The sequence below is a fragment of the Pelophylax lessonae genome (genome assembly GCF_965119305.1).
Source record: "Pelophylax lessonae genome assembly, chromosome: 5".
Classification (NCBI taxonomy): Eukaryota; Metazoa; Chordata; class Amphibia; order Anura; family Ranidae; genus Pelophylax; species Pelophylax lessonae.
Genome location: NC_138772.1, coordinates 413,242,891 through 413,270,035, shown reverse-complemented (window position 1 = coordinate 413,270,035; position 27,145 = coordinate 413,242,891). Strand labels below are relative to the sequence as shown.

Sequence of the window (27,145 nt, the reverse complement as noted above, 5' to 3'; positions counted from 1 at the left end):
CATTTAAAACAATCTGAAAAACTAGGAATAAAAGTGCTAAAAAAAAATTAAAGGGAATGTGTGAAAAAAATTTAATAAAAATAAACAATATAAAAAATATATATAAATCGTCCCCATCCCCGCGTGCCTGCACGCAGAAGCGAATGTATACATATGCCACGTCCGCATATATAAACAGCGTTCAAATTACACATGTGAGGGAGATGCCATAACCCCAGTATAATTTTTTTCCCTCAGGCCATGGTCTTTCTCAAAAAGTGGCTCACAGAACGTTTCGCCGCCGGGCCACTTTCAGAAGCACCTGGAATGGTCATCCCCCTCGCAAGGGATGTTTACAGACCAAAAAAATGTATAAAATAAAAAAATGTGAATGCATACGTAGGTCACACCCACATATCTAAATTGTGTTCGTACCACGCATGTGAGGTATCACCACAAACATCTGAGCGAGAGCAATAATTCTTGCACTAGATCTCCTCTGTAACTCTAAAATGGTAACCTGTAGAAATTTTGAAAGTGTCGCCTACGGTGATTTTTTTATGTACCGTAGTTTGGAGTAGGGATGAGCTTCCAGCTTTAGCCAATCTTGGCTCAGGGGCCAAGAGGGACCTGAGCAGAGGAGGATCCAGGCTTCGACTCGATCTCAAAGCTCATCCCTACTCCAAACTACGGTACTTAATCACATTTCCGACGTTCGTTCAATGCCAGTGCTCGCTTATCTGACATTCAACAGGAATTCAACCTGCCCACCAGGTGGAACTCAACGTTGTCATTTGTGACATGCCCACCAGGTAGAACTCAACATTGGCAATGCTGCACCGGCTGCACACGCAGCAGAGGGCAATTAATGAGTAGCTGTGTGAGTATGGCACAAGGACAGGGTCATGGGAGCTTGGATTTTTTTCGCCACGCCAGTGGCTTTTGATAAAGAATACATGCATTGTCCTGTCACCATTTGAGGAGGCCACAAGGATGGTGAGCCGGGATAATGCATGCATTAGTGACACTATTCCTCTAGTCTACCTGCTGGAACACATTCTGGGTGGAATCATGGACAGGGCACTTGAGGCAGATAGCGGGAGGAAGAGGAGGGCTTTCTTTCCTCACAAGGCCCCCTTTATGCAGATATCATTCTTGCAGGGCCACAAAAAGCACAGGAGGAGGAGGATTTCAGCAGCATGGATGTAGAGGATAGCATACAGCAGTCTTCAAGGGAGGGTTTTGATTCCTCAGAAACCCTAGGATTTGTACGTGGTTGGGGGAGAGGTTGCTCCTGCTTACAATGTCACCCTTAGTGACCCAAAAGACTCAGAAGCTCATGCCTCCTCCAACTTACGTTGCATGGGCTCCCTGATTCTGCAAAGCCTTGTGAAAGGACCCGAGGATTCGTGCTATCAAGGAGAGGGATCATTACTGGTTGGCAACCCTTCTTGATCCACGTTACAAGGGTAAACTTACAGAGCTCATCCTGCCTTTACAGAGGGAGCAGAGGATGAAACATCTTGAGGAGGCCTTGAAAAAAAATTTATGTACCACCTTTCCAGACACTGGGAGATCAACATTCTCTGGATGTGTTTCTGAGGCATCGTTCAGCCAAAGGAGGAGCGGTGGAGAAGGCGGTCCGCTGACCGATGCCTTTAAACAGTTCTTTAGGCCTCAGCAGCACCCAGGGGTGTTAGGTTTAAGCAACCATTGGCATCTTCATCATATGGTGCGTGATTATCTAGGCGCAAGAGCAGACTTGGAGACCTTTCCAGCTGAGCATCCACTTGCTTACTGGTTCTTGAGGATGGACCACTGGCCAGAACTTGCTTAATATGCAATGGAGCTACTGGCCTGTCCTGCTTCCAGCGTGCTTTCCGAATGGACGCTCAGTGCTGCTGGAGGTTTTGTGACAGACAAAAGAGTGTGTCTGTCCACAGACTCTGTTGACCAGCTGACTTTTATCAAAATGAACCAGTCCTGGATCAACAAGAGCTATCAAGCCCCTGATGCTGATGTAACTGATTGAATTTGCTAGGGGTCTGCCATCCCTTGATTGCATATGCTGCCTATCCTATTCCTCTACTTTTATTATGCTAGCTTCCAACGATGTTTTTGGTTTAGGTCATTACCAACCCCCGAGGCCTAATTTTTCTGCACTTGTATGACAGGTGCATACAATTTAAATGTCGTATGTCCTTTTTAACAGCAGACCCTGTCTCTGTGATAGGTTACGCTGTTCAGGCACAAGCAACACCAAAGGCCCAAAGTTTTTGCACCTGTATGACAAGTACATGCAATTTCAAATTTGTATAGAAGGGCTTGGTTACAGTGTTCAGGCGCCACCAACAGCAAAGGCCCAATTTTTGTCACCTGTATAGCACATTCAATTTCAAATTTGTATGGAATTCTTACCAGCAGGTCCTGTTCCTGCACCCAGCAAGAGTAACTGCGAGGGCTTGGTTGCGGTGTTCAGGCACCTCCAACATCAAAGGCCCAATTTATGGCACCTGTATAGCACATGCAATTTCAAATTTGTATGGAATTCTTACCAGCAGGTCCCGTTCCTGCACCCAGCAAGAGTAACTGCGAGTGCTTGGTTGCGGTGTTCAGGCACCTCCAACATCAAAGGCCCAATTTATGGCACCTGTATAGCACATGCAATTTCAAATTTGTATGGAATTCTTACCAGCAGGTCCCGTTCCTGCACCCAGCAAGAGTAACTGCGAGGGCTTGGTTGCGGTGTTCAGGCACCTCCAACATCAAAGGTCCAATTTTTGGCACCTGTATAGCACATGCAATTTCAAATTTGTATGGAATTCTTACCAGCAGGTCCCGTTCCTGTACCCAGCAAGAGTAATTGCGAGGGCTTGGTTACGGTGTTCAGGCACCACCAACAGCAAAGGTCCAATTTTTGGCACCTGTATAGCACATGCAATTTCAAATTTGTATGGAATTCTTACCAGCAGGTCCTGTTCCTGTACCCAGCAAGAGTAATTGCGAAGGGTTACGGTGTTCAGGCACCACCCACAGCAAAGGCCCAATTTTTGGCACCTGTATAGCACATGCAATTTCAAATTTGAATGGAATTCTTACCAGCAGGCCCCGTTCCTGCACCCAGCAAGAGTAACTGTGAGGGCTTGGTTACGGTGTTCAGGCACCACCAACAGCAAAGGTCCAATTTTTGGCACCTTTATAGCACATGCAATTTCAAATTTGTATGGAATTCTTACCAGCAGGTCCCGTTCCTGCACCCAGCAAGAGTAACTGTGAGGGCTTGGTTACGGTGTTCAGGCACCACCAACAGCAAAGGTCCAATTTTTGGCACCTGTATAGCACATGCAATTTCAAATTTGTATGGAATTCTTACCAGCAGGTCCCGTTCCTGTACCCAGTAAGAGTAATTGCGAAGGGTTACGGTGTTCAGGCACCACCCACAGCAAAGGCCCAATTTTTGGCACCTGTATAGCACATGCAATTTCAAATTTGTATGGAATTCTTACCAGCAGGTCCCGTTCCTGCGCCCAGCAAGAGTAACTGTGAGGGGTTACGGTGTTCAGGCACCACCTACAGCAATGGCCCAATTTTTGGCACCTGTATAGCACATGCAGTTTCAAATTTGAATGCAATTCTTACCAGCAGGCCCCGTTCCTGAACCCAGCAAGAGTAACTGGGAGAGCTTGGTTAAGGTGTTCAGGCACCGCCAACAGCAAAGGCCCAATTTTTAGCACCTGTATAGCACATGCAATTTCAGATTTGTATGGAATTCTTACCAGCAGGTCCCGTTCCTGCGCCCAGCAAGAGTAACTGTGAGGGGTTACGGTGTTCAGGCACCACCTACAGCAAAGGCCCAATTTTCGACACCTGTATAGCACATGCAATTTCAAATTTGTTTGAAATTTGAAATTGCATGTGCATGTGAGATTTGAAATTTGTATGTATATTTGTATATGACATTTTTTGCTTTAGAAATGTCAGTTATGCTGCAGCAGGCTACATACATCATAGAGATGCACTACTTTACAGGCACATTTAAGGGAACCCCCAGGCACGATATTTGAAGGAATTTTTCATTTTTATAGTTTCATTTTAAGCCTTATTAAAATCAGTAAATCACTGCTCCTTTAAAAACGATAGTTTTTTAAAACTTTTTTTTTGCTACATGTTCCCCAGGTCAGTACCCGGACCCCATACACTTTTTTGGGGCAATAACTTGCTTTTAAGTCTTCAAAATTAGGTTGTTTGATTTTCGAGGTTCGACTCCCATAGACTTCAAGGGGTTTGTTTTTTTCGAACAAACTTTTCCTCTGTTCGCGGTTTTCTGGTGTGAACCGAACCGGGAGGTGTTCGGCTCATCACTAGTTTGGAGTCATGAGTGTGCGCAATTTTAAAGCATGACTTGTTAGGTATCTATTTACTCGGCATAACATCATCTTTCATATTGTTTTTATTGGTTTGTTAAGTAATGATTACATTATTGCCCAATAAACAGGCCCATAGTGGAAATGTAAAAATTGCAACACAGCTTAGGTGGTAAACCCCTTAAATTTTACTTTACCCCTAACCCTTGACCCTCACACGAACTCTAACCTAACCCCTAGGGCTCACGCACACTGCATCTCAAAGAAGCTCAAAGAAGCTGCTCCTACAGGATTTTGAGCTTTTTTGAGCTCTCATTTTTTTCTGCCTGGAAACTCTGCCTGGTGTCCATGCACACTATGGCTTTTTTACAGGCTAATGCTCTTATAGGCAGAAAAAACCCCCACCAAACTGGCATTTTTGAGAAGAGCTTTCGAGCAGAAAAAACGTCAATGTGCCCAAACATGACAGAAAAAGCGCAAAAAAAGTGAAAACACACAAAAAAAAAAAAAAAAAGAAGGAAAAATTAGCTGAGGGGAGGGTTTGTGAAAATAAGCTTATGCTCAAAAAAGCTCAAATAAGCTAAATAAAACCATGCAAAGGAGCACAAAAACCTAAGCTTCTTCTATCTTTAGGCTAGAAATAAAAGCTCAAATGCCTGTAAAAGTAGCTTTGCTTTGAGCTGCAGTGTACATGAGCCCTAAAACTAACTTAGCGTTGGTGTGGAGCTGTCATAGTGATTTTGTGTACCTTAGTTAAAAGTTGAACTTTAACCTGGCACACTAGAAGTTGAGTTCCCTGTGCTGGTTTGAAACTTCCAATCAGATTAAAGTTGACATTAGAAGTGCACTTTGTGGCCTCATCTGACAGTTCAAATTTGTGTTGAGTTCTTTTGACAGCTTTTCTCTAACATTGCTCCATGGATATGTCATATTTCGGTGCAGATGCATATAACAGGAGGGTGATAAAGGGCAGAGAGCTTCCCATCTGCTACCATAGCCTAGCCACCGGAATTAGGATAGTATCTTGCAGTGTGTTAAGGTGTCTAATTTTTCAGACACAAAACAACCAAGAGACTGAAGTAAAAGCAAATACAGGTTTTCTAGTCTGGCAGACCTTTAGTAAATCCTCCCCAATTTTAACTTAGTTCAACTTCACTGCTTTTGTATAAATGTAAGAAACATAGAAGAGCAATGGCAGTAAAATTAAGTCTGCTACTTTTATTTATTTTTGTTGCATTACGTTGTTTTTGGTGCCTTTTTTAACTGTTTGCATAGATCAACCATTTGTGATGATTTGTAACCATGGGTATAGATCAATGTTTATACCAAGCATATCCCAAGCAAGATATTTTTATTTCACAGTCATGTAATCAGACAAACATAAAACATTAGTGGATGCAATTTAGTTTTACTTTGTAGCCTTTGGATAATGGTGGTGTCAGTGAGTAATGTTGTAAGCCCTTCCCCCAGTAAAATATAGAAGTAAAAAGTGACAAAGATCACATCATTAGTCTTGTAGAGTAAAGGGGTGGGGATTGAGGAATAGATCTCTGTCTTCAGCTGTGGATCTTATTTCTTCTTTGTTTTTAAATTAGCAAATATTCTTCTTGTTAAAGGAAGTTGTATAGATAGTGACAATCAAGAAATGAGAGGTAAAATGTTTAGACTTAAAAATTATTTTCTTTTCTAACCACATTTTTAAACATGTTTAATATTAAAATATTTGCTTAGCACCACCCTAGAACCAAATGTGAACTAGTAAGTTTTCTTACCATTGTTATATTCATATAGCCTATAGCCATGAACTCAGCACAACTATTAAGAAAAAAAAATAAACTCTTCTATTATATTTGCTTTTCAGCTTACCTTAAAGTGATTGTAAACCTTGATTTCTTTAATTTTTTCGAAATAATAAACATGTTATACTTACCTGCTCTGCGCAATGGTTTTGCACAGAGCAGCCCCGTTACCCTTCTTCTGAGGTCCTCTGCTGGTGCTCCAGGCTCCTCCTTTTTGGCAAGTGCCTCCCTAGGAAGCCACTTTCTAGAGGGGCACTCAAGCAGGCTCTATCCCAAGCCACCCTGTCTGCATCTATAGATACATGAGGTTTGGCACTGCCCCTTGCTCTTTCGTTGCAGGATATGATTAACAGCAGGAGGAGCCAATGCTATCAATATTCTCTTGAGGAATGAGAGAATGGAGAGAGCTGCTGCAATCTGTCCTCACTGGAAAAGGTTTAAATCACTTCCTGTCTCTACAGGAAGTAAAGGAAATCACCAAAATTGGAACAAATACCACAATAAAAAATGTAAAGTTTAACTAAAGACAAGACTTTTTTTTAATTTGGATATAACTTTGATGAGAACCACTGTCAGGTTTTAATTGCAGTGTGTTAGGGAGAATCATTTTCTAAATATCCTAATCACCTATGTCCTTGGGAATGAAACTAAGTGTATCTCCAAAATTTGCTACTAAAATGGGAATAGAGAGGCAATTTTTCAACAAGGACACCTGTTCTCATGACAACTGTGTAAGAGGGGAATTCCCTCACATTGGAAAGATGTTCTCTAGCTTTCCTAATGACACAGCTCCTCTTCCCAGTTAGATGATTCCCCCACTTTCCAAAGTGGAGGACATCTGTTAGCTTTTGCAGACATCTAGACTGACAACATCTCTAACTCCTGAGTAAAAAATGTGGTATCTGAGGGCTACAAGCTAGCATTTTAATCTCTAATTCTACCAGTTTCATGTTAACAATAGCCACTTCTTACTACATCTTCATAGTTCCCTAAAACATTCCCCCCATACTGGATCCTAAAGGGGTCATTGTTTTCATTTGAGTGGAAACATTTTACATGAAATCCAGCAGGTTCATCATAGCTTCGTTCCTTCCATTGGGGTTCTTTTCTGGCCTCTGGAAATCAAGGATATTCCTTTACATATCCCTATTTTTACAACATGTCAGGGCTACCCATGATTTGCTGTGGGCACACAACACTCAATTTATAGTCCTTCATTTTGGTCTTTTTTTGTGCACCTTGGGTTCCCCAAGGTCCAAGCTGTAGTGCTGGCCTTGCTACACTCAAAGGGCATGCAGATTGTAGGATATCTGGACAACTTTTTGCTAAGAGAACAGTTGGTAAAGACTCATAGGGGGAGAATGTACTAAAACTGGTACACTCAGAATCTGGTGCAGTTGTGCATGGTAGCCACTCAGCTTTTCATTTCAGCTTGTTCAAATAATCTTTGGCAAAAAAAACTAGAATCTGAAACCTGGTTTCTATGCAGCGCTGCGCCAGATTTAGCATTCTCCAATTTTAGTAAGTAAACCCCACAATGTCTGCTTGACTGTGCAGACTCTGTGAAGGTTTGGTTGGATCCTGAACCTTCAGAAGTCAGTGCTGGAATCAACACATTGCTTGGAGTACTTGGGTCTAATCCTAGACCCTGCACATTCCTGGAAATACATTTTCTCACCTGGCACCAGGCAAACTATGCTTTCCAGGTTCAATAGTACACCTCACTCAACATGGACTTACTAGCTTTTAGAAGCATGAGAAGGATCGAGTCAGAAGCATGAAGTTCTGCCCCAAGAAAGAATTGCAATGTGAAGATGCAGGCATCTGACACATCTAAAAGTGTCCGATACTGAATATCCCAGTGGCAACCGTAACTCTGGAAGTGAGTGAAGATTCCATTCAACAAATGTGGTATTGGTAGGTATAATACATGTATTCTAAACTGCTGAGTTTGTGCTCCAACCAATCAAATTACAAAAGTCAGCTTTCTAATACAGGTTTAAAAAAATATGCTCTATTTTTATAATTTAACTAAATATTGTCTAGCTGATTGTTGTGCTCACTAGATTGAGTAAAGTTGCATTGTAGACATTTGCATCGGTCATTAATAATTATTTTATGCAATTATTTTTTCTAGGAGCTTAGTAGTATTCGCCAGAAGAAGGAGCAATGTGATGAGAAGTTCAGTAGGACCAGACAGCAGTTAGGGTACCAAAAAAGCACACTGGAGCAACAATTAAACAATACACAGGTAAAGGGGCAGATTCATTTTTTGGCATTTCTCTATACCAGGAAGGTTCTGTAACACAAATGATTAGATCACTGACAAGCAACATATTGATTGCCATGAAATCTTGGTCATCACATTTGGCTTAAATTATAATTGAATATAATGTACAATTTTGTGTATTTTGCACAATTTACAACTCTTTCGAAAATATCAAAATACATCTATATTAGTAAACACTGTAGGAGCTTTAATAATCTGTAATAAGGAAAGATTTAGGCTCGGTTCACACTACGTCCCTCCGACTTAGGGGGCGACCTGTGAAGTCGCGTGCAGCGCGACTTCGGCACGACTTGCACGGACTTCATAAAATGAATGTCTATGCAAGTCGCCTCCAGGTCGCCCGAAGTAGTACAGGACCCTTTTTCTAAGTCGGAGCGACTTGTGTCGCTCCTATTAGAACGGCTCCTGTACCGCACAATGGGAGTGTGACGGACCGCGACTTGTCAAGCTGACAAGTCGCGGTCCAAGTCGGATCAGTGTGAATGGACATTTAATCCTTCTACAAAGTTGCTAACAAGTCCATAGGAAAATTATTGGAGTTTTGAGCACTAAACAAAAAAAAAATAGAAAATAAATAAAATATATACGTTTTTGTGAAGTAGCACACCATAAACCAAAGGTTCTTCAGGCATAAAGCCACATAAAAGCACTTTTTCTCTGGGCAAATAACCTAACCCCCAGTGCAGTTCCAATAACGTAATAGGAAAGAACATACATGTGTTGAGAAGGTGCATTGAGTACCATCCTGAAAAACAAGAATCGCATCGCATCAACACACGTAACAAGCACATTACCGCACCACAACAGCATAAGCAGAGTCAAAAGGGTTGATTTACTAAAACTGGAGAGTGCAAAATCTGGTGCAGCTCTGCATAGAAACCAATCTGCTTTCCAGTTTTTTGCCAAAGCGTAAGAAAACTTAAGTTAGAAGCTGATTGGCTGCCATGCACAGCTGCACCAGATTTTGCATTCTCCAGTTTTAGTAAATCAACCACAAAGCTCCAAAGTGTATTATCCTTCAAGTGTGCTTGAACTTTATATACAGTGCCTTGCGAAAGTATCCGGCCCCCTTGAATTTTTCGACCTTTTGCCACATTTCAGGCTTCAAACATAAAGATATAAAACTGTAATTTTTTGTGAAGAATCAACAACATGTGGGACACAGTCATGAAGTGGAACAAAATTTATTGGATATTTCAAACTTTTTTAACAAATAGAAAACTGAAAAATCGGGCGTGCAAAATTTTTCAGCCCCTTACTTTCAGTGTAGCAAACTCTTTCCAGAAGTTCAGTGAGGATCTCTGAATGATCCAATGTTGACCTAAATGACTAATGATGATAAATAGAATCCACCTGTGTGTAATCAAGTCTCAGTATAAATGCACCTGCACTGTGATAGTCTCAGAGGTCTGTTTAAAGCGCAGAGAGCATCATGAAGAACAAGGAACACACCAGGCAGATCCGAGATACTGTTGTGGAGAAGTTTAAAGCCGGATTTGGATACAAAAAGATTTCCCAAGCTTTAAATATCCCAAGGAGCACCATGCAAGCGATAATATTGAAATGGAAGGAGTATCAGACCACTGCAAATCTACGAAGACCTGGCCGTCCCTCTAAACCCTTAAGCTCATTCAAGGAGAAGACTGATCAGAGATGCAGCCAAGAGGTCCATGATCACTCTGGATGAACTGCAGAGATCTACAGCTGAGGTGGGAGACTCTGTCCATAGGACAACAATCAGTCGTATACTGCACAAATCTGGCCTTTATGGAAGAGTGGCAAGAAGAAAGCCATTTCTTAAAGATATCCATAAAAAGTGTCGTTTAAAGTTTGCCACAAGCCACCTGGGAGACACACCAAACATGTGGAAGAAGGTGCTCTGGTCAGATGAAACCAAAATCGAACTTTTTGGCAACAATGCAAAATGTTATATTTGGCGTAAAAGCAACACAGCTCATCACCCTGAACACACCATCCCCACTGTCAAACAGGGTGGTGGCAGCATCATGGTTTGGGCCTGCTTTTCTTCAGCAGGGACAGGGAAGATGGTTAAAATTGATGGGAAGATGGATGGAGCCAAATACAGGACCATTCTGGAAGAAAACCTGATGGAGTCTGCAAAAGACCTGAGACTGGGACGGAGATTTGTCTTCCAACAAGACAATGATCCAAAACATAAAGCAAAATCTACAATGGAATGGTTCACAAATAAACATATCCAGGTGTTAGAATGGCCAAGTCAAAGTCCAGACCTGAATCCAATCGAGAATCTGTGGAAAGAACTGAAAACTGCTGTTCACAAACGCTCTCCATCCAACCTCACTGAGCTCGAGCTGTTTTGCAAGGAGGAATGGGCAAAAATTTCAGTCTCTCAATGTGCAAAACTGATAGAGACATACCCCAAGCGACTTACAGCTGTAATCGCAGCAAAAGGTGGCGCTACAAGGTATCAACTTAAGGGGGCTGAATAATTTTGCATGCCCAATTTTTCAGTTTTTTATTTGTTAAAAAAGTTTGAAATATCCAATAAATTTCGTTCCACTTCATGATTGTGTCCCACTTGTTGTTGATTCTTCACAAAAAATTACAGTTTTATATCTTTATGTTTGAAGCCTGAAATGTGTCAAAAGGTCGAAAAGTTCAAGGGGGCCGAATACTTTCGCAAGGCACTGTAAAAGTATGGCACGTACTTTAAAAGTATGGCAAGGCACTGTAAAAGTATGGCAAAGTATGGCAAATGCAGTGGAGTGTGTTCGAATATACATTTACCTGACATTTTATTAGGTACACCTGTTCAATTGCTTGGTAACACAAATTGCTATTGAGCCAATCACATGGCAGCAACCTGAGTGCATTTAGGCATCTAGACGTGGTGAAGATGACTTGCTGAAGTTCAAACTGAGCATCAAAATAGGGAAGAAATGGGATTTAAGTGACTTTGATGGTTGTTGGTGCCAGACAAGCAGGTCTGAGTATTTAAAAAATTGCTACTGGGATTTTCACGCACAACCATCTCTAGGGTGTACAGAGTCCAGGTCCAAGAAAGAGAAAATATCCAGTGAGCTGCAATTGTGTGGATAAAAATGAATTGTTGATGTCAGAGATCATAGGAGAATGGGCAGACTGGTTTGAGATGATAGAAACACAACAGTAACTTCAACCACTCGTTACAACCAAGGTATGTAGAATACCATCTCTGCATGCATAACACATCGAACCTTGTAGCAGATGGGATACAGCAGCAGAAGACCACACTGGGTGCCACTCCTTTTAGCAAAGAACAGGAAACCAAGGCTACAATTCGCACAGGCTCACCAAAATTGTACAATAGAAGAATGGAAAAACATGCCTGGCCTGATGAGTCTCGATTTCAGCTGCCACATTCAGATGGTAGGGTCAGAATTTGGGGAAAGCATGGATTCATCCTGCCTTGTATCAATGGTTCAGGCTGGTGGTGGTGTAATGGTGTGGGGGATATTTTCTTGGTAATGGTGTGGGGGATATTTTCTTGGCACACGTTGGGCCCCTTAGTACCGATTGAGCATTGTTTAAACGCCACGGTATGAGTATTGTTGCTGACCATGTCCATCCCTTTATGACTACAGTGTACCCATCTTCTGATGGCTACTTCAAGCAGGATAATGCACAATGTCACAAAGCTCAAATCATCTCACCACTGGTTTCTTAAACATGACAATGAGTTCACTGTACCTCAATGACTTCCACAGTCACTAGATCTCAATCCAATAGAGCACATTCGGGATGTGGTGGAATGGGAGATTTGTATCATTAATGTGCAGCTGACAATTCTGCAGCAACTGCGTGATACTATTATTTCAATATGGACCAAAATCTCTGAGGAATGTTTACAACACCTTGTTGAGTCTATGCCACAAATAATTAAGGCAGTTCTAAAGGCAAAAGGGGGTCCAAATAAATATATATATATATATATATATACAGTATATATATATATATACACACAGTATCTCACAAAAGTGAGTACACCCCCCACATTTTTGTAAATATGTTATTATAACTTTTTATGTGACAACACTGAAGAAATGACACTTAGCTACTATGTAAAGTAGTGAGTGTACAGCTTGTATAACAGTGTACATTTGCTGTCCCCTCAAAATAACTCAACACACAGCCATTAATGTCTAAACCGCTGGCAACAAAGGTGAGTACACCCCTAAGTGAAAATTCGAAATTTGGCCCAAAGTGTCAATGTTTTGTGTGGCCACAATTATTTTCCAGCACCGCCTTAACCCTCTTTGGCATGGAGTTCACCAGAGCTTCACAGGTTGCCACTGGAGTCCTCTTCCACTCTTTGCGCTCCTCCACCTTCCGTTTGAGGATGTCACAGTACATGTTGGCATTCATGGTTCCTTCAATGAACTGTAGCTCCCCAGTGCCAGCAGCACTCATGCAGCCCCAGACCATGACACTCCCACCACCATGCTTGACTGTAGGCAAGACACACTTGTCTTTGTGCTCCTCACCTGGTTGCCGCCACACACGCTTGACACATCTGATCCAAATACGTTTATCTTTATTTCATCAGAACACAGGACATGGTTTCAGTAATCCATGTCCTTAGTCTGCTTGTCTTCAACAAACTTCGGGCTTTCTTGTGCATCATCTTTAATAGAGATTTCCTTCTGGGATGACAGCCATGCAGACCAATTTGATGCAGTGTGCGGCGTATGGTCTGAGCACTGACAGGCTGACCCCCCACCCCTTCAACCTCTGCAGCAATGCTGGCAGCACTCATGTGTCTATTTCCCAAATACAGTCTTTGGATATGACTCTAAGCACATGCACTCAACTTCTTTGGTCGACCATGGCGAGGCCTGTTCTGAGTGGAACCTGTCCTGTTAAACTGCTGTATGGTCTAGGCCACCGTACTGCAGCTCAGTTTCAGGGTCTCGGCAATCTTCTTATACCCTAGGCCAGGGATGGCGAACCTTGGTCAAGCCATGAGATTGACCATATGGATTTTTACCTTTTTAATGACATCATTGGCTTCTGGGTACTTGTTCACCGATATTAGGAAAGCACCGCAAGTTGGATGATTAGGTATACCAGTGAATTATAAGTATATACAGTATAAAGAGGCAGAGGACCCATGATGAAAATCTGCCCCTGACAACGTCTAGCTGAGACAAAACACATTACTCAAGGCTATTGACTGTGAAATCACACCTGCCCACATCACCTCTGGTGTGTGGAGTGCACACTGGAGATTTCAGAAAGTAGGGCATTGGGAGCCACTCTAACCTATTTCTGGTAACACATCCGTATTTGATGCTGGCAATTAAGTAATTTGAATATAAGTGCCCACTTGGTATTGTTTTTATTTAGGTTTTAATAAAGCATACTGCACAATGGTTCTTCTTTCTGTTGCTCTGTGCTTCATACTCATTTACATACGGGGGATAGGATCTGTCATCGACATGGTGACAAGGTGTTTTGAGGGGGAGCTCCCCTGCCCCAAAGCACCCCCATGTTGAGAGCATGTTGCCTGGTGTGTGGGGGGGGGGGGTGGCATCGCTCGCTCATCCCTCCATCCCCCAATTTCCTGGCTTGCCAGCCTGCATGCTCTGATAAGGGTTTTGTATGGATTGAGGGGCCCCCACTTGGTTCTTTTTTCAAAATTTTGATTTTGTGGTTCCTCTAAAAACTCATACCAGACGCAAAGGGACTGGTATGGATTGGGGGGAACCCCACGCCATTTTGTTTTCTAATTTTTTAAATGCCTGAAATTCTTTTGTTTACATTTTGCTGTCAGCAGCGAACCCCGCTGACAGCAGAGGAGTCATGGTGATGATGGACGCAGCAGCGGCTGTCCACTCCTTAGCACCCAGGGAAAATCAAACACGTTCCTTAAATATCCTTAAATATCACATGCCTAAGCCACTACTTAATTACTGCGTGCATTTAATTATTTATTTCCTTTTGTGAATTGACTTTAAAGCTGTTCAATGTAGTATTTCCTGAACATTTTTGCTTTAGGCGGTAAATACCGCCTAAAGCAATAGTGAATTGACATTTTCAGGATTGCATGTGGTATTTGGTAAAACACCTAAATCTTGTATGCAAAACGCTTTTGTGAATGGAGCCCATTATTATTAATATTATCGTTATTTTTTTATATTTTTTTTTGCATCAGTCACAAAACATTTCTTTGGTTGTTACCATTAGTCATTTGTTATTACTGAATTGATGGGATGTATTGTTTATTAGGTTGGTTTACAATTAGCGCAGCACCATTCACACTGGAAGTTATTCTTGTGGTACATTTCTGCAGCAGGGCGATGTGGATAGAGCATGGATAGAAAAGTATAAGGTAGGGGTAGGGGTAGGGGTATATCAGGGCGCACTGTCACTTTGATAGGGTAGGTAATAATGACTCTTTAATTTGTCCAAGGTTTTAGTTTGCATTTGAATTTCTATGTTCTTTAAGTGCCGGTTCACACTATTGCGATCACAGACATTGCATATGATTCGGAGCGAACTGCTCCTAAAATCACATGCGATGTCTGTGCGGTGCGAGTTCAACCATACAGTTTATATGGCTGAATTCGCACCGCAATCTCAGTGAACATGCACAGGACCCTTTTTTTTGGTCCGCAGCAGAATCGGATCGCATGGTGGTTCACATCAGTGCAATCCGATTCCTGTGCGAACTGTCAGATCGCACTGCGATCTGCGATCTGATCTGGGGGTGTGGTTAACTTCGAATTGACACCCCTAGCGTATCGCATATGGCAGTGTGAACTGCCTGTGCTGCGGATGTGATGCGGGAACACGCAGTATATTTGCAGTGTTCCCGCATCGCAATAGTGTGAACCGGCACTTAAACTATGCTTGATAGACACAATGTAGTGGAATTTCTCTGGGCGATTAAAAGAAAAAAAAATTTAATCTTTACAGCAGTTATTCCACACAAATCTAAATTGTGCTATATGATATGAGACAAACAAGTCTTCTAGTGATTACTTGTGTTTAAAAAATTAAATATCATCATGTGAAATATGGTAAAAATGTAAATATGATTACCAAATCAAAAATAATTTTTTTTTTCTTTACATTAACCACTTAACCACTTAAGCCCCAGAGGATTTGGCTGCTAAAAGACCAGGGGGTATTTTGCGATTCGGCACTGCATGACTTTAACGGACAATTGCGCGGTCGTTGCGACGCTGTACCTAAACGAATTTGGCGTCCTTTTTTTCCCACAAACAGAGCTTTCATTTGGTGGTATTTGATCACCTGTGCGATTTTTATGTTTTGCGCTATAAACAAAAAAAGAGCGTCAAATTTTCACATTGTTTATATGAAATTCCCCCAAAAAAAATGTAAAAATCAAAATTTTTTAACATTTTCGGCCAATTTGTTTTATGCTACCTATGTTTGGTAAAAAAAATCGCAAAAAGCGTATTTTTATTGGTTTGTGCAAAAGTTATCGCGTTTACTAACAAAGGGAAAGATTTTTGTAATTTTTGTTGTTTTTTTTTTTTAACGCGTAATGGCGGCGATCTGCGATTTTTTTTGCGGTACTGCGACATTGCGACGGACAGATCGGACCCTTGACTGACATTTTTGACACTTTTGGGGTTACCAGTGGCATTTCTACAGTAATCAGTGCTATACATATGCACTGATACTGTAAAAATACACTGGTAGTGAAGGGGTTAACTTTATTTGAGAGGGAGGGGCTGTGTGTGTCCCTAGGGGCGTGATTCTTACTGTGATTGGCTGTAGGAACAGTGATCAACGGTCCTACATTGTAGAACCGTGTGATCGGTGTTTCTACACCGGGGGAGAATGACAGGTGGCTTGTTTACACAAGCCGCCTGACTTTCTCCCTCTCCCCCGATGTCCGCCGGTCACACGCGCGGGGGGGGTCCGTGACCGCGTGGGAGCGCGCCTCCGGCGGCGCGCGCTCGCTCCCCAGAGCCTCACAGGCTTGTGAGGGGCTGACTGCCGCAGTAAATATACTGTGTGCAGTCGCAAGCGGTTAACAGGGTCAATATAGATATAAATGAAAATAGACAATAGCTGTTCTACAGTATCTCACAAAAGTGAGTACACCCCTCACATTTTTGTAAATATTTTATTATATCTTTTCATGTGACAAATCGCAGAGACCCTGAAACTGAGCTGCAGTACAGTGGCCAAGACCATACAGCGGTTTAACAGGACAGGTTCCACTCAGAACAGGCCTCCCCATGGTTGACCAAAGAAGTTGAGTGCATGTGCTTAGTCATATTCAGAGACTGTATTTGGGAAATAGATGCATTAATGCTGCCAGCATTGCTGCAGAGGTTAAAGGGGTGGGGGGTCAGCCTGTCAGTGCTCAGAACATACAACGCACACTGCATCAAATTGGTCTGCATGGCTGTCATTCCAGAAGGAAGCCTCTTCTAAAGATGATGCACAAGAAAGCCCGCAAACAGTTTGTTGAAGACAAGCAGACTAAGGACATGGATTACTGGAACCATGTCCTGTGGTCTGATGAGACCAAGATAAACTTATTTGGATCAGATGTGTCAAGCGTGTGTGGGGGCAACCAGATGAGGAGTACAAAGACAAGTGTGTCTTGCCTACAGTCAAGCATGGTGGTGGGACTGTCAGGGTCTGGGGTTGCATGAGTGCTGCTGGCACTGGGGAGCTACAGTTCATTGAGGGAACCATGAATTCCAACTTGTACTGTGACATACTGAAGCAGAGCATGATCCCCTCCCTTCGGAGACTGGGTCGCAGTGCAGTATTCCAACATAACGACCCCAAACACATGTCCAAAGACGACCACTGCCTTGCTAAAGAAGCTGAGGGTAAAGGTGATGGACTGGCCAAGCATATCTCCAGACCTAAACCCTGAGCATCTGTGAGGCATCCTCACACTGAAGGTGGAGGAGCACAAGGTCTCTAATATCCACCAGCTCCATGATGTCCTCCTTGAGGAGTGGAAGAGGACTCCAGTCCAGTGGCAACCTGTGAAGCTCTGGTGAACACCATAACCAAGAGGGTTGAGGCAGTGCTGGAAAATAATGGTGGCCACACAAAATATTGACACTTTGGGCCCAATTTGGACATTTTCTCTTAGGGGTGTATTCATTTTTGTTGCCAGTGGTTTAGACATTAATGGCTGTGTGTTGAGTTATTTGGAGGGGACAGCAAATTTACACTGTTATACAAGCTGTACACTTATCACTTTACATTGTAGCAAAGTGTCATTTATTCAGTGTTGTCACATGAAAAGATATAATAAAATATTTGCAAAAATGAGGGGTGAACTCCTTTTTGTGAGATACTGTGTATGTGTGTAAAAAGTTTCCTGCCACCAGTTAGTGATCTACATCCTCCCAGTGCCTAACTTGTGCTCCATGGGAAATGTTCGATAGCTGATTAAGTGCTGTGGTGCTGAAGGATGCCCATCCCTGGTTTAAAGTGCATAGGTCAATTCTGAAAATATTATATTAGGCTCTCACGAGAAGCCTGCCATTTCTAGTCAGTTGCCTTGGATGTATATAGTAGTTTTCCTTCTCTTGCTTGACGTAGTCTATTAGGCCCATAGCCTTAAGAGAGGGTAGAATAAAAAGCAAAATTGATATTGGGGTCACTGGAGACACGGCTGTTCTGTTCACTTGCCAAACTAGTGTGGATTGCTTCAGGGCTTTAGGAAAACGACAGAGAAAATCAATAAAGAAAGAAAAAGATTTCACATATAATTGAAATTGCTTGCTTATTACACTTTTGCTCAGCAGATGGCACCTTCTTGTAAATGATGGGTAATCTCAGCCAGTCTATTAGTTACAAGATTGTATCAGCTGCAAGACAGAATTATTTGTAACATCTTCAGACCTTGCTATTAATGTGTCAGTAAAATCCCCAAAAACACAAAAAAAAAAACACATTTGCACTTTTCTCATATAAAAGACTTTGTATTTAATTCCAGAGAGCTGTATTATTGTGAAATTCATTACTGTACTAAGCATGTTTTCGATCTAAAATCACATAACATGACTAATACTGATAATGGAAGAAAACCTGAATTTCTAAGCTTATATATAGACGAATATTGCAAGTTTATAAAAACTAGAGGAACGCCTTTATATTGCCTATAGCAAGCAATCAGATTTTTAGTGCAGGTTAAAAAAATACAATTTGATTGGTTGCAGTAGATAAAACACTGGGACTAATTTTTACTTGTGTCTTAAAAATTATAATAAGTATTGCCCATCCCAAATGATCATATTCAAATTTCCAATATATTATTGATTTTTTTTTTTTTTCAGTAAATGTGTGTAAAAGTAAATTATGATATTAAAAATGATCAGATGGTTTTTGCAGATTATAAATGATATCACTAATTTCTGACTGGTGATGACAGATTTTATGGGGGGGGGGGGGGCAGAAAATTGAGTAGAAATAAAATATCAATTTATCATAGCAAAAGTATCAATTCATGCAATCAAAAAACTTGCAATAGTTGAAGCTTATGCCAAGGCAAAATCAACATAACCTATAGGTACATCCCTGCACATTTCGCCAGGGGCGGCATTGTCAGTTCACTACGGGAAGTTAGGAACTCACTGGATTTTTTAGGCAGATTAACAGGTATTTTTCTGTGCTTGTAGCTTGTTTAATGGGATAAAACATGGAGAAAACTGCATTTATTGCACAGATGTACTGAATATTTTTTTTTCCTTTTGCCCTTACCTACACAAATAATCAATCAAATAATAGCCATATAATTTCACACATTTGCATTTAGGTACGTGAATTGAACATTTTGATAAAAAAAAGTAATAGTAAAATAATTAACCCAGTTAAAATAACTCATACAAGTTAATATATAATATTTACACTCAATTGGTTAGTGTTAGTTGTTAGAAATATAAGTTGATTTGACTAAATTGGCCATATGGTGCATATGTGAGTATGACATTAAATTGTAAACTCCATCATGGGACAAGGACTGATATGTACTTTATAAATTGCTGCATGATTGTTTATATATAATACAATATAATAGGCGTATGTCAGTCTAAATCAATCTAAACTCCTCTGTCTCACTGTGTGCCACCACCGCACTTTTAAAAAACATTTTTGTATCCATACTTTTTTTCCCCTTCTCTTTAGTAACGTTATGTACAAGTTCCTCTTCCTTTTTTTTTTATTTTATCTAGCAGTGGACATTTTATACTTCTGCATAGAATTGCACTAGAGTAAAGAGCTGTTCTGTTTAGATGTACTGAGAGCCTAGGGCAAGGATGATACACACTCGGGGGTGGAATGAATGATGCCCTGGGTGAACTAGAAGTGGGTTATATAATGCTGGGTGTCAGCTATCAGGAGAGAAAATTATTAAGGGACAGTGCTGTAAAAGGGGTGAGTATTAGCCAAACAGGACGTGAGAGGAAATCACTGAAAATTAGGGGAATTTCTTGGGGACTCCCAGGTCACCAGAACTACTGTCCGCATTGAAAGATGTCCCCTCTATTACTTTTCTGAGGACAACCCAAAATGTTGTATTTTCTTTTACTTTAAATTTCAATGTTAATGGTAAACAGGACAAATAAAGTTGATGAATCTTATAACGGGGGCTCATACAGCAATAAAAACTGACAGGTGTTCTAATCTCTCTCCGCTCAATGCAAAACGAAAAAAAAATGTTTTTTTCTTCTTTAGTTATACTTTAAAGTGGATTTGGGTTTCAACAGTCTGCCTCAATCAGTGGCAGACAGTGTGTCTCATATTCTGTGTTTTAGTTTTATTAAATTTGTTAGGATTTACATGTAAGTCCAATGGAGGCATATAACCTGTGCCCTATGCATCTATACTGTATGCCCAAGGAACACCTTGGAGAAGCCTACTGGTCCTTAAATTATACATGTAAAGGATACACAGTATCAGTGACGGCTGGTGCTCAAAATTTTTTTTTTGGGGGGGGGGGGGGGGGGCACAAACAGAAAAATGTAATAGGCATTGCTTTGCGGCAAAACACGCTGTAAAAATTGTGTGACTTTGAGGTCACAAAAGGGTGAAAGGGGCCTTCAGTAATCAAGGTATAGTGTGCCCCCTTTCAATGCAGAGAGACCAGTGTGCCCCTTTCAATGCAGAGAGACCAGCGTGCCCGCTTTCAATGCAGAGAGACCAGCGTGCCCCCTTTCAATGCAGAATGACCAGCATTTCCCCTTTCAATGCAGAGAGATCATCATCCCCCCATTCAATGCAGAATGACCAGCGTGCCATGCCCCCCTTTCAATGCAGAGTGACCAGCGCGCCCCCTTTCAATGCAGAATGACCAGCGTGCCGTGCCCCCTTTCAATGCAGAGTGACCAGCGTGCCCCTTTCAATGCAGAATGACCAGCGTGCCCCCTTTCAATGCAGAATGACCAGCGTGCGCCCTTTCAATGCAGAATGATCAGCTTGCCCCCTTTCAATGCAGAATGACCAGCTTGCGCCCTTTCAATGCAGAATGACCAGCTTGCCCCCTTTCAATGCAGAGTGACAAGCGTGCCCCCTTTCAATGCAGAATGACCAGCGTGCCCCCTTTCAATGCAGAATGACCAGTGTGCCCCCTTTCAATGCAGAATGACCAGTGTACCCCCTTTCAAAGCAGAATGACCTGCATGCCCCCTTTCAATGCAGAGTGTCCAGCGTGCCCCCTTTCAATGCAGAGTGTCCAGCATTACATCCTTTCAATGCAGAATGACCAGCATTCCCCCTTTCAATGAGAGATCATCATGCCCCCATTCGATGCTGAGAGATCAGTGTGCCCCTTTCAATGCAGAGAGATCAGTGTGCCCCTATTCAATGCAGAGAGATCAGTGTTCCCCCATTCAATGCAGAGAGATCAGTGTGCCCCCATTCAATGCAGAGAGATCAGTGTGCCCCCCATTCAATGCAGAGAGAACAGTGTGCCCCCTTTCAATGCAGAGAGATCAGTGTGCCCCTTTCAATGCAGAGAGATCAGTGTGCCCCCTTTCAATGCAGAGAGATCAGTGTGCCCCCTTTCAATGCAGAGAGACCAGCGTGCCCCCTTTCAATGCAGAGTGACCATCGTGCCGTGCCCCCCCCCCCGAGACCAGTGCACTTACCTGCAGCGGCGGCTTCTCTCAGTCCCCCAGCGTCTCCTCGAGTCCTCCCACCTCCTCCTCGGCCAATGGCATGGTTTTGCCTTTCAGCCAATCAGGAAGCGAGTCTCCAACCCATATCCTGATTGGCCGGGAGGAGGATCCGCGTGACAATAGTGAATTTTCATTTGCTATTGTCACACAATGGGTGGGCTCGGGGCGCACTGCTCTGCGCCCCGGGTCCACCCTTTACTGAAGCCTATTAGACTCTCAGGCTCTAATCAGGTGACTCAGAAAAAAAAACCATTGAACTCCATGGGTGTGGCGCCCCGCATGTAGATTAGGGGGCCGAACGCATGGATAGGGGGGGCGGCGCCCCTGCGCCCCCAACGCACCGACTGCCACTACACAGTATTAAGAAACCTCTAGTTCACGAGGTGGTCAGTGTTTGCTGCATCTATTATAATATAATTATATCTATATTTATAATATTATTAGTCTTATATTACATTTTCTCTCCCTTCAGATGAAAATATCAGAGGTTTCTGAAGAATTGAAGAATACAATTGAGCGTGTACTACAATTTCAGAAATCAACACAAGATCTAATATTATATGGGAATGTTATTCAGAATACCATGAAGTCAACTCAGAAAGCAATTGTAACACTGGAGTAAGTTATCTCCACTTTTCTGTGCAGACTAAGTGACATTTAATTGTGATTTTTTTTTTTTTTTTTTTTAATAATTTAAAAGTTAATTTAAGAAAAGCTTTTTTAACTTCTGTTAATATGCTAGTTATTTGCTGTCATTCAGAAGATCACCAATGCTCTTTTTCAAACCATAATTGTTTTATTACATGCTTTTATTTATTTTCTCTCAATTTTTATATTTTTTAAATTTTATATGCAACTATCGAACAAATCTTACCATGAAACCTACTTTTTGCACCTGGGTGTTTTTTAATGTTAAGGGATAGGGAAAAACGAAATGATTCATTATAATTGGAATTCTAGGTTTACCTTGTCAGTCTTTATTGGAGATTAGAAAAAAATGAGCAAACATAGGCTTCATAGCCTGAGAATGCCTTTGACTTAAAGGGGATTTGTAGGGTGCACTGGACAGAATGGGGAGTCGGGAGAGGTAGTAATAGCAGTGCATGCACACCAGAAATAGTTGCCGAGTCTAGAAAGTGTAAGTCTAACATCAGGAATATGGAATCAATTATATTAGTTTCAATGACAGAACAACTGGTTTGCAACACAAGGGCAAACTAATGTAACGCATATACTGTAATTTTAAAACAAAATTTCCTTGCAGTATTTAGCATGAGTTGACTTTTATATGGCAGTCTGGGGTTGAACCAGGATGTAAAGTATAACTTTTTTTGTTTTTTTTGTTTTTGAGTAGAGAGCTTAGAACAGCTGTCAGTATGTTTTATTATTGTCGGTGTCCCTGTTCAGTAGCTTCACCCTCTTTACCTTTTTGTCCTGGTGACTGTTATCACCAAAAGTAAAAATATAAAAAAAAAATCCAAAATTTTAAATGGATATCAGAACAGGACATCTTGCAATGAGGACTTTAGGTCTGATAACCATGTGCTCACCAGGGATTTCCCTCAGTTTGGAAAGATTTCTTCCCCCTTCATGTTGTGGCTTTGGGAAAGGAACTGAAGGGAGATCCCCAATGGCAAACAGATGGCAAAAAAAAAAAAAAAAGAGATGACTGGGGTTTTACCCCCCCCCCTCTATCCAAGTTGAAAGTAAAATATGCCTTCAGTTGGATAAAAAGCAGTAGTTTACCTGATTGCACCAGTCCACCAAATGAATCTGAATGTTTGTATGAAGCAGTTTCAGATTTGTATGCTTGAATTATTACCTAAATTAGCATTTGTTTCATTATCAAAATCCATTCATACAAAATAATGATACAATTCAAACATACTGTATTTAGTTAATACCAACTTTTTGCCTTTTTAAGGCAAAATTATAATTTACAGGAGCTGCAGCTGAACAATGTAAAAGATACCTCTGCACAGCTATTGAAAGAAGCCGAATCATACACACAGCGTATGAAAAGAGAGGATGAAGATTATGACATACAATTACAGATCAGACAGAAGATGCAGAAACAAGGCATTGTAAGTAGGAAATAGTTTGATTTGACTGTATTTGAAATTCTGCCAGTATTAATATATTACCAGTTTTAATTAATAAGACAGATGATGTGCAATGTGCAGTAACCCATAGCAACAATATAAACTCTGACAACCAAGGCTGTAGTCAGTTTAGAGATGTCAGATCAAATAAAAAAAATAGCTTGTCATAGGTGCTGCACAGTAATAATAGCAACAACCAAAAAATAGTTATTACTGTTTCTTGTGTCTTGTTCAAACCTACAGAAGGTTTTGGGAATACACAGTAACTGTAAATGAAGGTATACTTGAAAATGACATTACATTATATTGTTCTTACTGAAAATACTGGTAAAGGGCAAGGTAGCCAAAATGGTTGTTGAATGTACCTATTTGCCTGCCAACTTTGCTATGATACACATGCTTAGGAAGAACTTTTTTGGAGAACTAACTATAGTTTACCAATTCCGAACACAATTGTAGATTCCTCACTATCTGTCTTATACAAAAGTATGTAAGATGTAATAATGTCAGTACTAAGATGTCAGTATGTGACTTGGAGGTTTGAACACCCTTAGTAGTAAACTGTGCAGAAAAAGAAAAAAGTTACATGGCACAGCCCACAGCATGTATCTTTCTGTTGTAGAGCTCCTCTCTCAACCCTGGCTCTAGTGGAATAAACACATCTCAGATTAACGTAATTAAGTAGACTTTCAGTCACAGGTTTTTGGGATATCATTAGTAGCCTACTGATTGGTTCCATATTTGATGTTCCTCTAAATTTCCCCATGCCTGGCTATAACATGACACCTAGCTCTGTGTTGTAATGAACCTTAAAGTGATATTAAACTCTTGTTTTTTTTGGTTAAAAATAACAAGCATGGCTTACTTACCTGTTCTGTTGCAGTGGTTTTGAACAGAGCAGCCCAGATCCTCCCCTTCTCGGGTCCCTCGCTGGTGATCCTGGCCTCTACCTCCTGCAGAGTGCCCCCACAGCAAGCGGTTTGTTATGAGGGCACCGAGCCGACCGCTGCTCTGTGTGTCCGTTCAGACACAGAGCAGCAGCTCTGCCCCGCCCCCTCTCTCCTCATTGGCTTACTGATTTTGATTGACAGCAGAGGGAGCCAATGACGCCCACTGCTGTTTCAGACGATAAGGGTGAGTCCCTGGACAGCCGAGGCTCTTGTGCAACATTACTTGACTGAGATGTGGCTCAGGTAAGTATTAGGGGGGCTGCTGCACACAAAAGGTTTCTGCCTTTAGAACCACTTTAGAATGTAAAAAAGAGTGGTATAATTAAATCATGCAAGAATATAGAATATTGTGTGGTCAGTTTATAAATAGGGTGGGCTACCAATCAGACAATGAGAGTGTCACCAAAGGGAGCAAGCTAACACTGAAAAAGGGATCTCATTATACTTTTGCAAAGCCAATAACATGAACAACAAAATAGTGCAGCACTACCTGCAAATATACAAATCTGAAACAAAAAATGTTCCATAAATATAAACATAAATTTAATATCAAACATCAAAAATACAAAACGCAAAATCAAAATACAAACAATCAATCGTCTACAAAAGGAAAATTATGTGCACTGAATCATCAACTATGAAAAATTTCTATTGATTTCCAAAAAGTGATCTCCTTCTCAGATATCACATGTATGTTATTCACTGTGCAAAAAAAATGTTCAAAAGTGATCCAATTATATTCAAAGTGAGAAATACGTGGTCTTCACTCCAAAAGTCACACTGGGGTTGATTTACTATAACTGGAGAGTGCAAAGTCTTAGAAGTCCGCTTCTAACTTCAGCTTGTTCAAGCTTTGACAAAACAACTGGAAGCTGATTGGTTTCTATACAGAGCCACAAAAGATTTTGCACTCCACTCTGTAGAGGAGCACCCTTCACCCGATGATCCCTTGATCTGATCACCTTAAAATTATGACCTCAAAGTTGATAAGAGGTCAGAACAGCGTGTTCCTAAGCAGGGGTTGATATAATGACCTGATCTCCACTCTCTCTCCTCCAAGTGTAGATCACCAATTTAGTTCATATCCACATATGTGAGGGTACATAGAGGAAAAAGATCAAAAACACTCACAAGCAAAGGAATTGAGTACAGCACATCACAATATACACTTCTGTCAGGAGACCTGCAGCCAGGGTAGACTAATTGACAGATTGCTCACCGTGATGTGTCCATAATCCCAGTGCATGTAGCATGATGATGTCAATGGGAAAAGGTTCCACCTTCTATTCGCATTATGTCTGTCAGTGGGACTTCCTCGGTTGGTGGGAGCCCCATGCCGCCAGCACGCTAATATAACCTTGCCCATCATTTACCATGTAAACTTGCTAAACAATCAGAAGGTCACATTACAGTGTCTTGAAAAAGTATTCACACCCCTTGACATTTTCCACATTTTGTCATGTTACAACCAAAAATGTATATGTATTTTATTGGGATTTTATGTAATAGACCAACACAAAGTGGCACATAATTGTGAAGTAAAAGGGACATGATAAATGGTTTTCAACATTTTTTACAAATAAAAATCTGAAAAGTGTGGCGGGCATTTGTATTCAGCCCTCTATACTCTGATACCTCTAACTAAACCCTAGTGGAACAAATTTCCTTTAGAAGTCACCTAATTAGTAAATAAATTCCACCTATGTGTAATTGAATCTCAGAATAAATACAACTGTTTTGTGAAGTCCTCCGATGTTTGTTAGAAAACCTTAGTGAACAAACAGCATCTCGAAGGCCAAGGAACACACCAGACAGGTCAGGGATAAAGTTGTGGAGAAGTTTAAAGTATGGTTAGATTATAAAAAAAATATCCCAAGCTTTGAACATCTCTCGGAGCACTGTTTAATCCCTCATCTGAAAATGGTAGGTTTGCAGTTGTGCAATACTCTTTCCAAGACATGGCTGACAGGCTGGGCAAGGAGAGCATTAATCAGAGAAGCAGCCAAGAGGCCCATTGTAACTCTGGAGGAGCTGCAGAGATCCACAGCTCAGGTGGGAGAATCTGTCCACAGAACAACTATTAGTCGTGGTGCACTCTACAAATCTGGCCTTTATGGAAAAGTAGCAAGAAGAAAGCCATTGTTGAAAGAAAGCTAAAAGAAGTTGTGTTGGCAGTTTGCGAGAAGCCATGTGATGGTCACAGCTAATATGTGCAAGAAGGTGCTCTTGTCAGATGAGACCAAAATTGAACTTTTTTTTTCTAAAAGCAAAACGCTATTTATGGAGGAAAACTAACACTGCACATCACCCTGAACACACAATCCCCTACGTGAAACGTGGTGGTGGTAGCATCATGTTGTGGGGATGCTTTTCTTCAGCAGGGACAGGGAAGCTGGTCAGAGTTGATGGGAAGGTGGATGGATCCAAATACAGGGCAATCTTAGAAGAAAACCTGTCAGAGTCTGCAAAAGATTAGAACAGCGACCATAAACATACACCCAGCGCTACAATGGAAA

General features: G+C 41.4%; 1 protein-coding gene across 1 annotated transcript in view; it reads left to right on the top strand.

Moving 5' to 3' along the window:
- CCDC178 (coiled-coil domain containing 178) overlaps positions 1 to 27,145 on the top strand; it is a 433,474-nt gene that overhangs the window by 147,028 nt on the left and 259,301 nt on the right. The window contains exons 15-17 of the mRNA XM_082258686.1: positions 8,280 to 8,393; positions 22,050 to 22,195; positions 23,502 to 23,661. Coding sequence (XP_082114812.1) covers positions 8,280 to 8,393; positions 22,050 to 22,195; positions 23,502 to 23,661 — 420 coding nt within the window. The remainder of the gene's footprint in view (positions 1 to 8,279; positions 8,394 to 22,049; positions 22,196 to 23,501; positions 23,662 to 27,145) is intronic.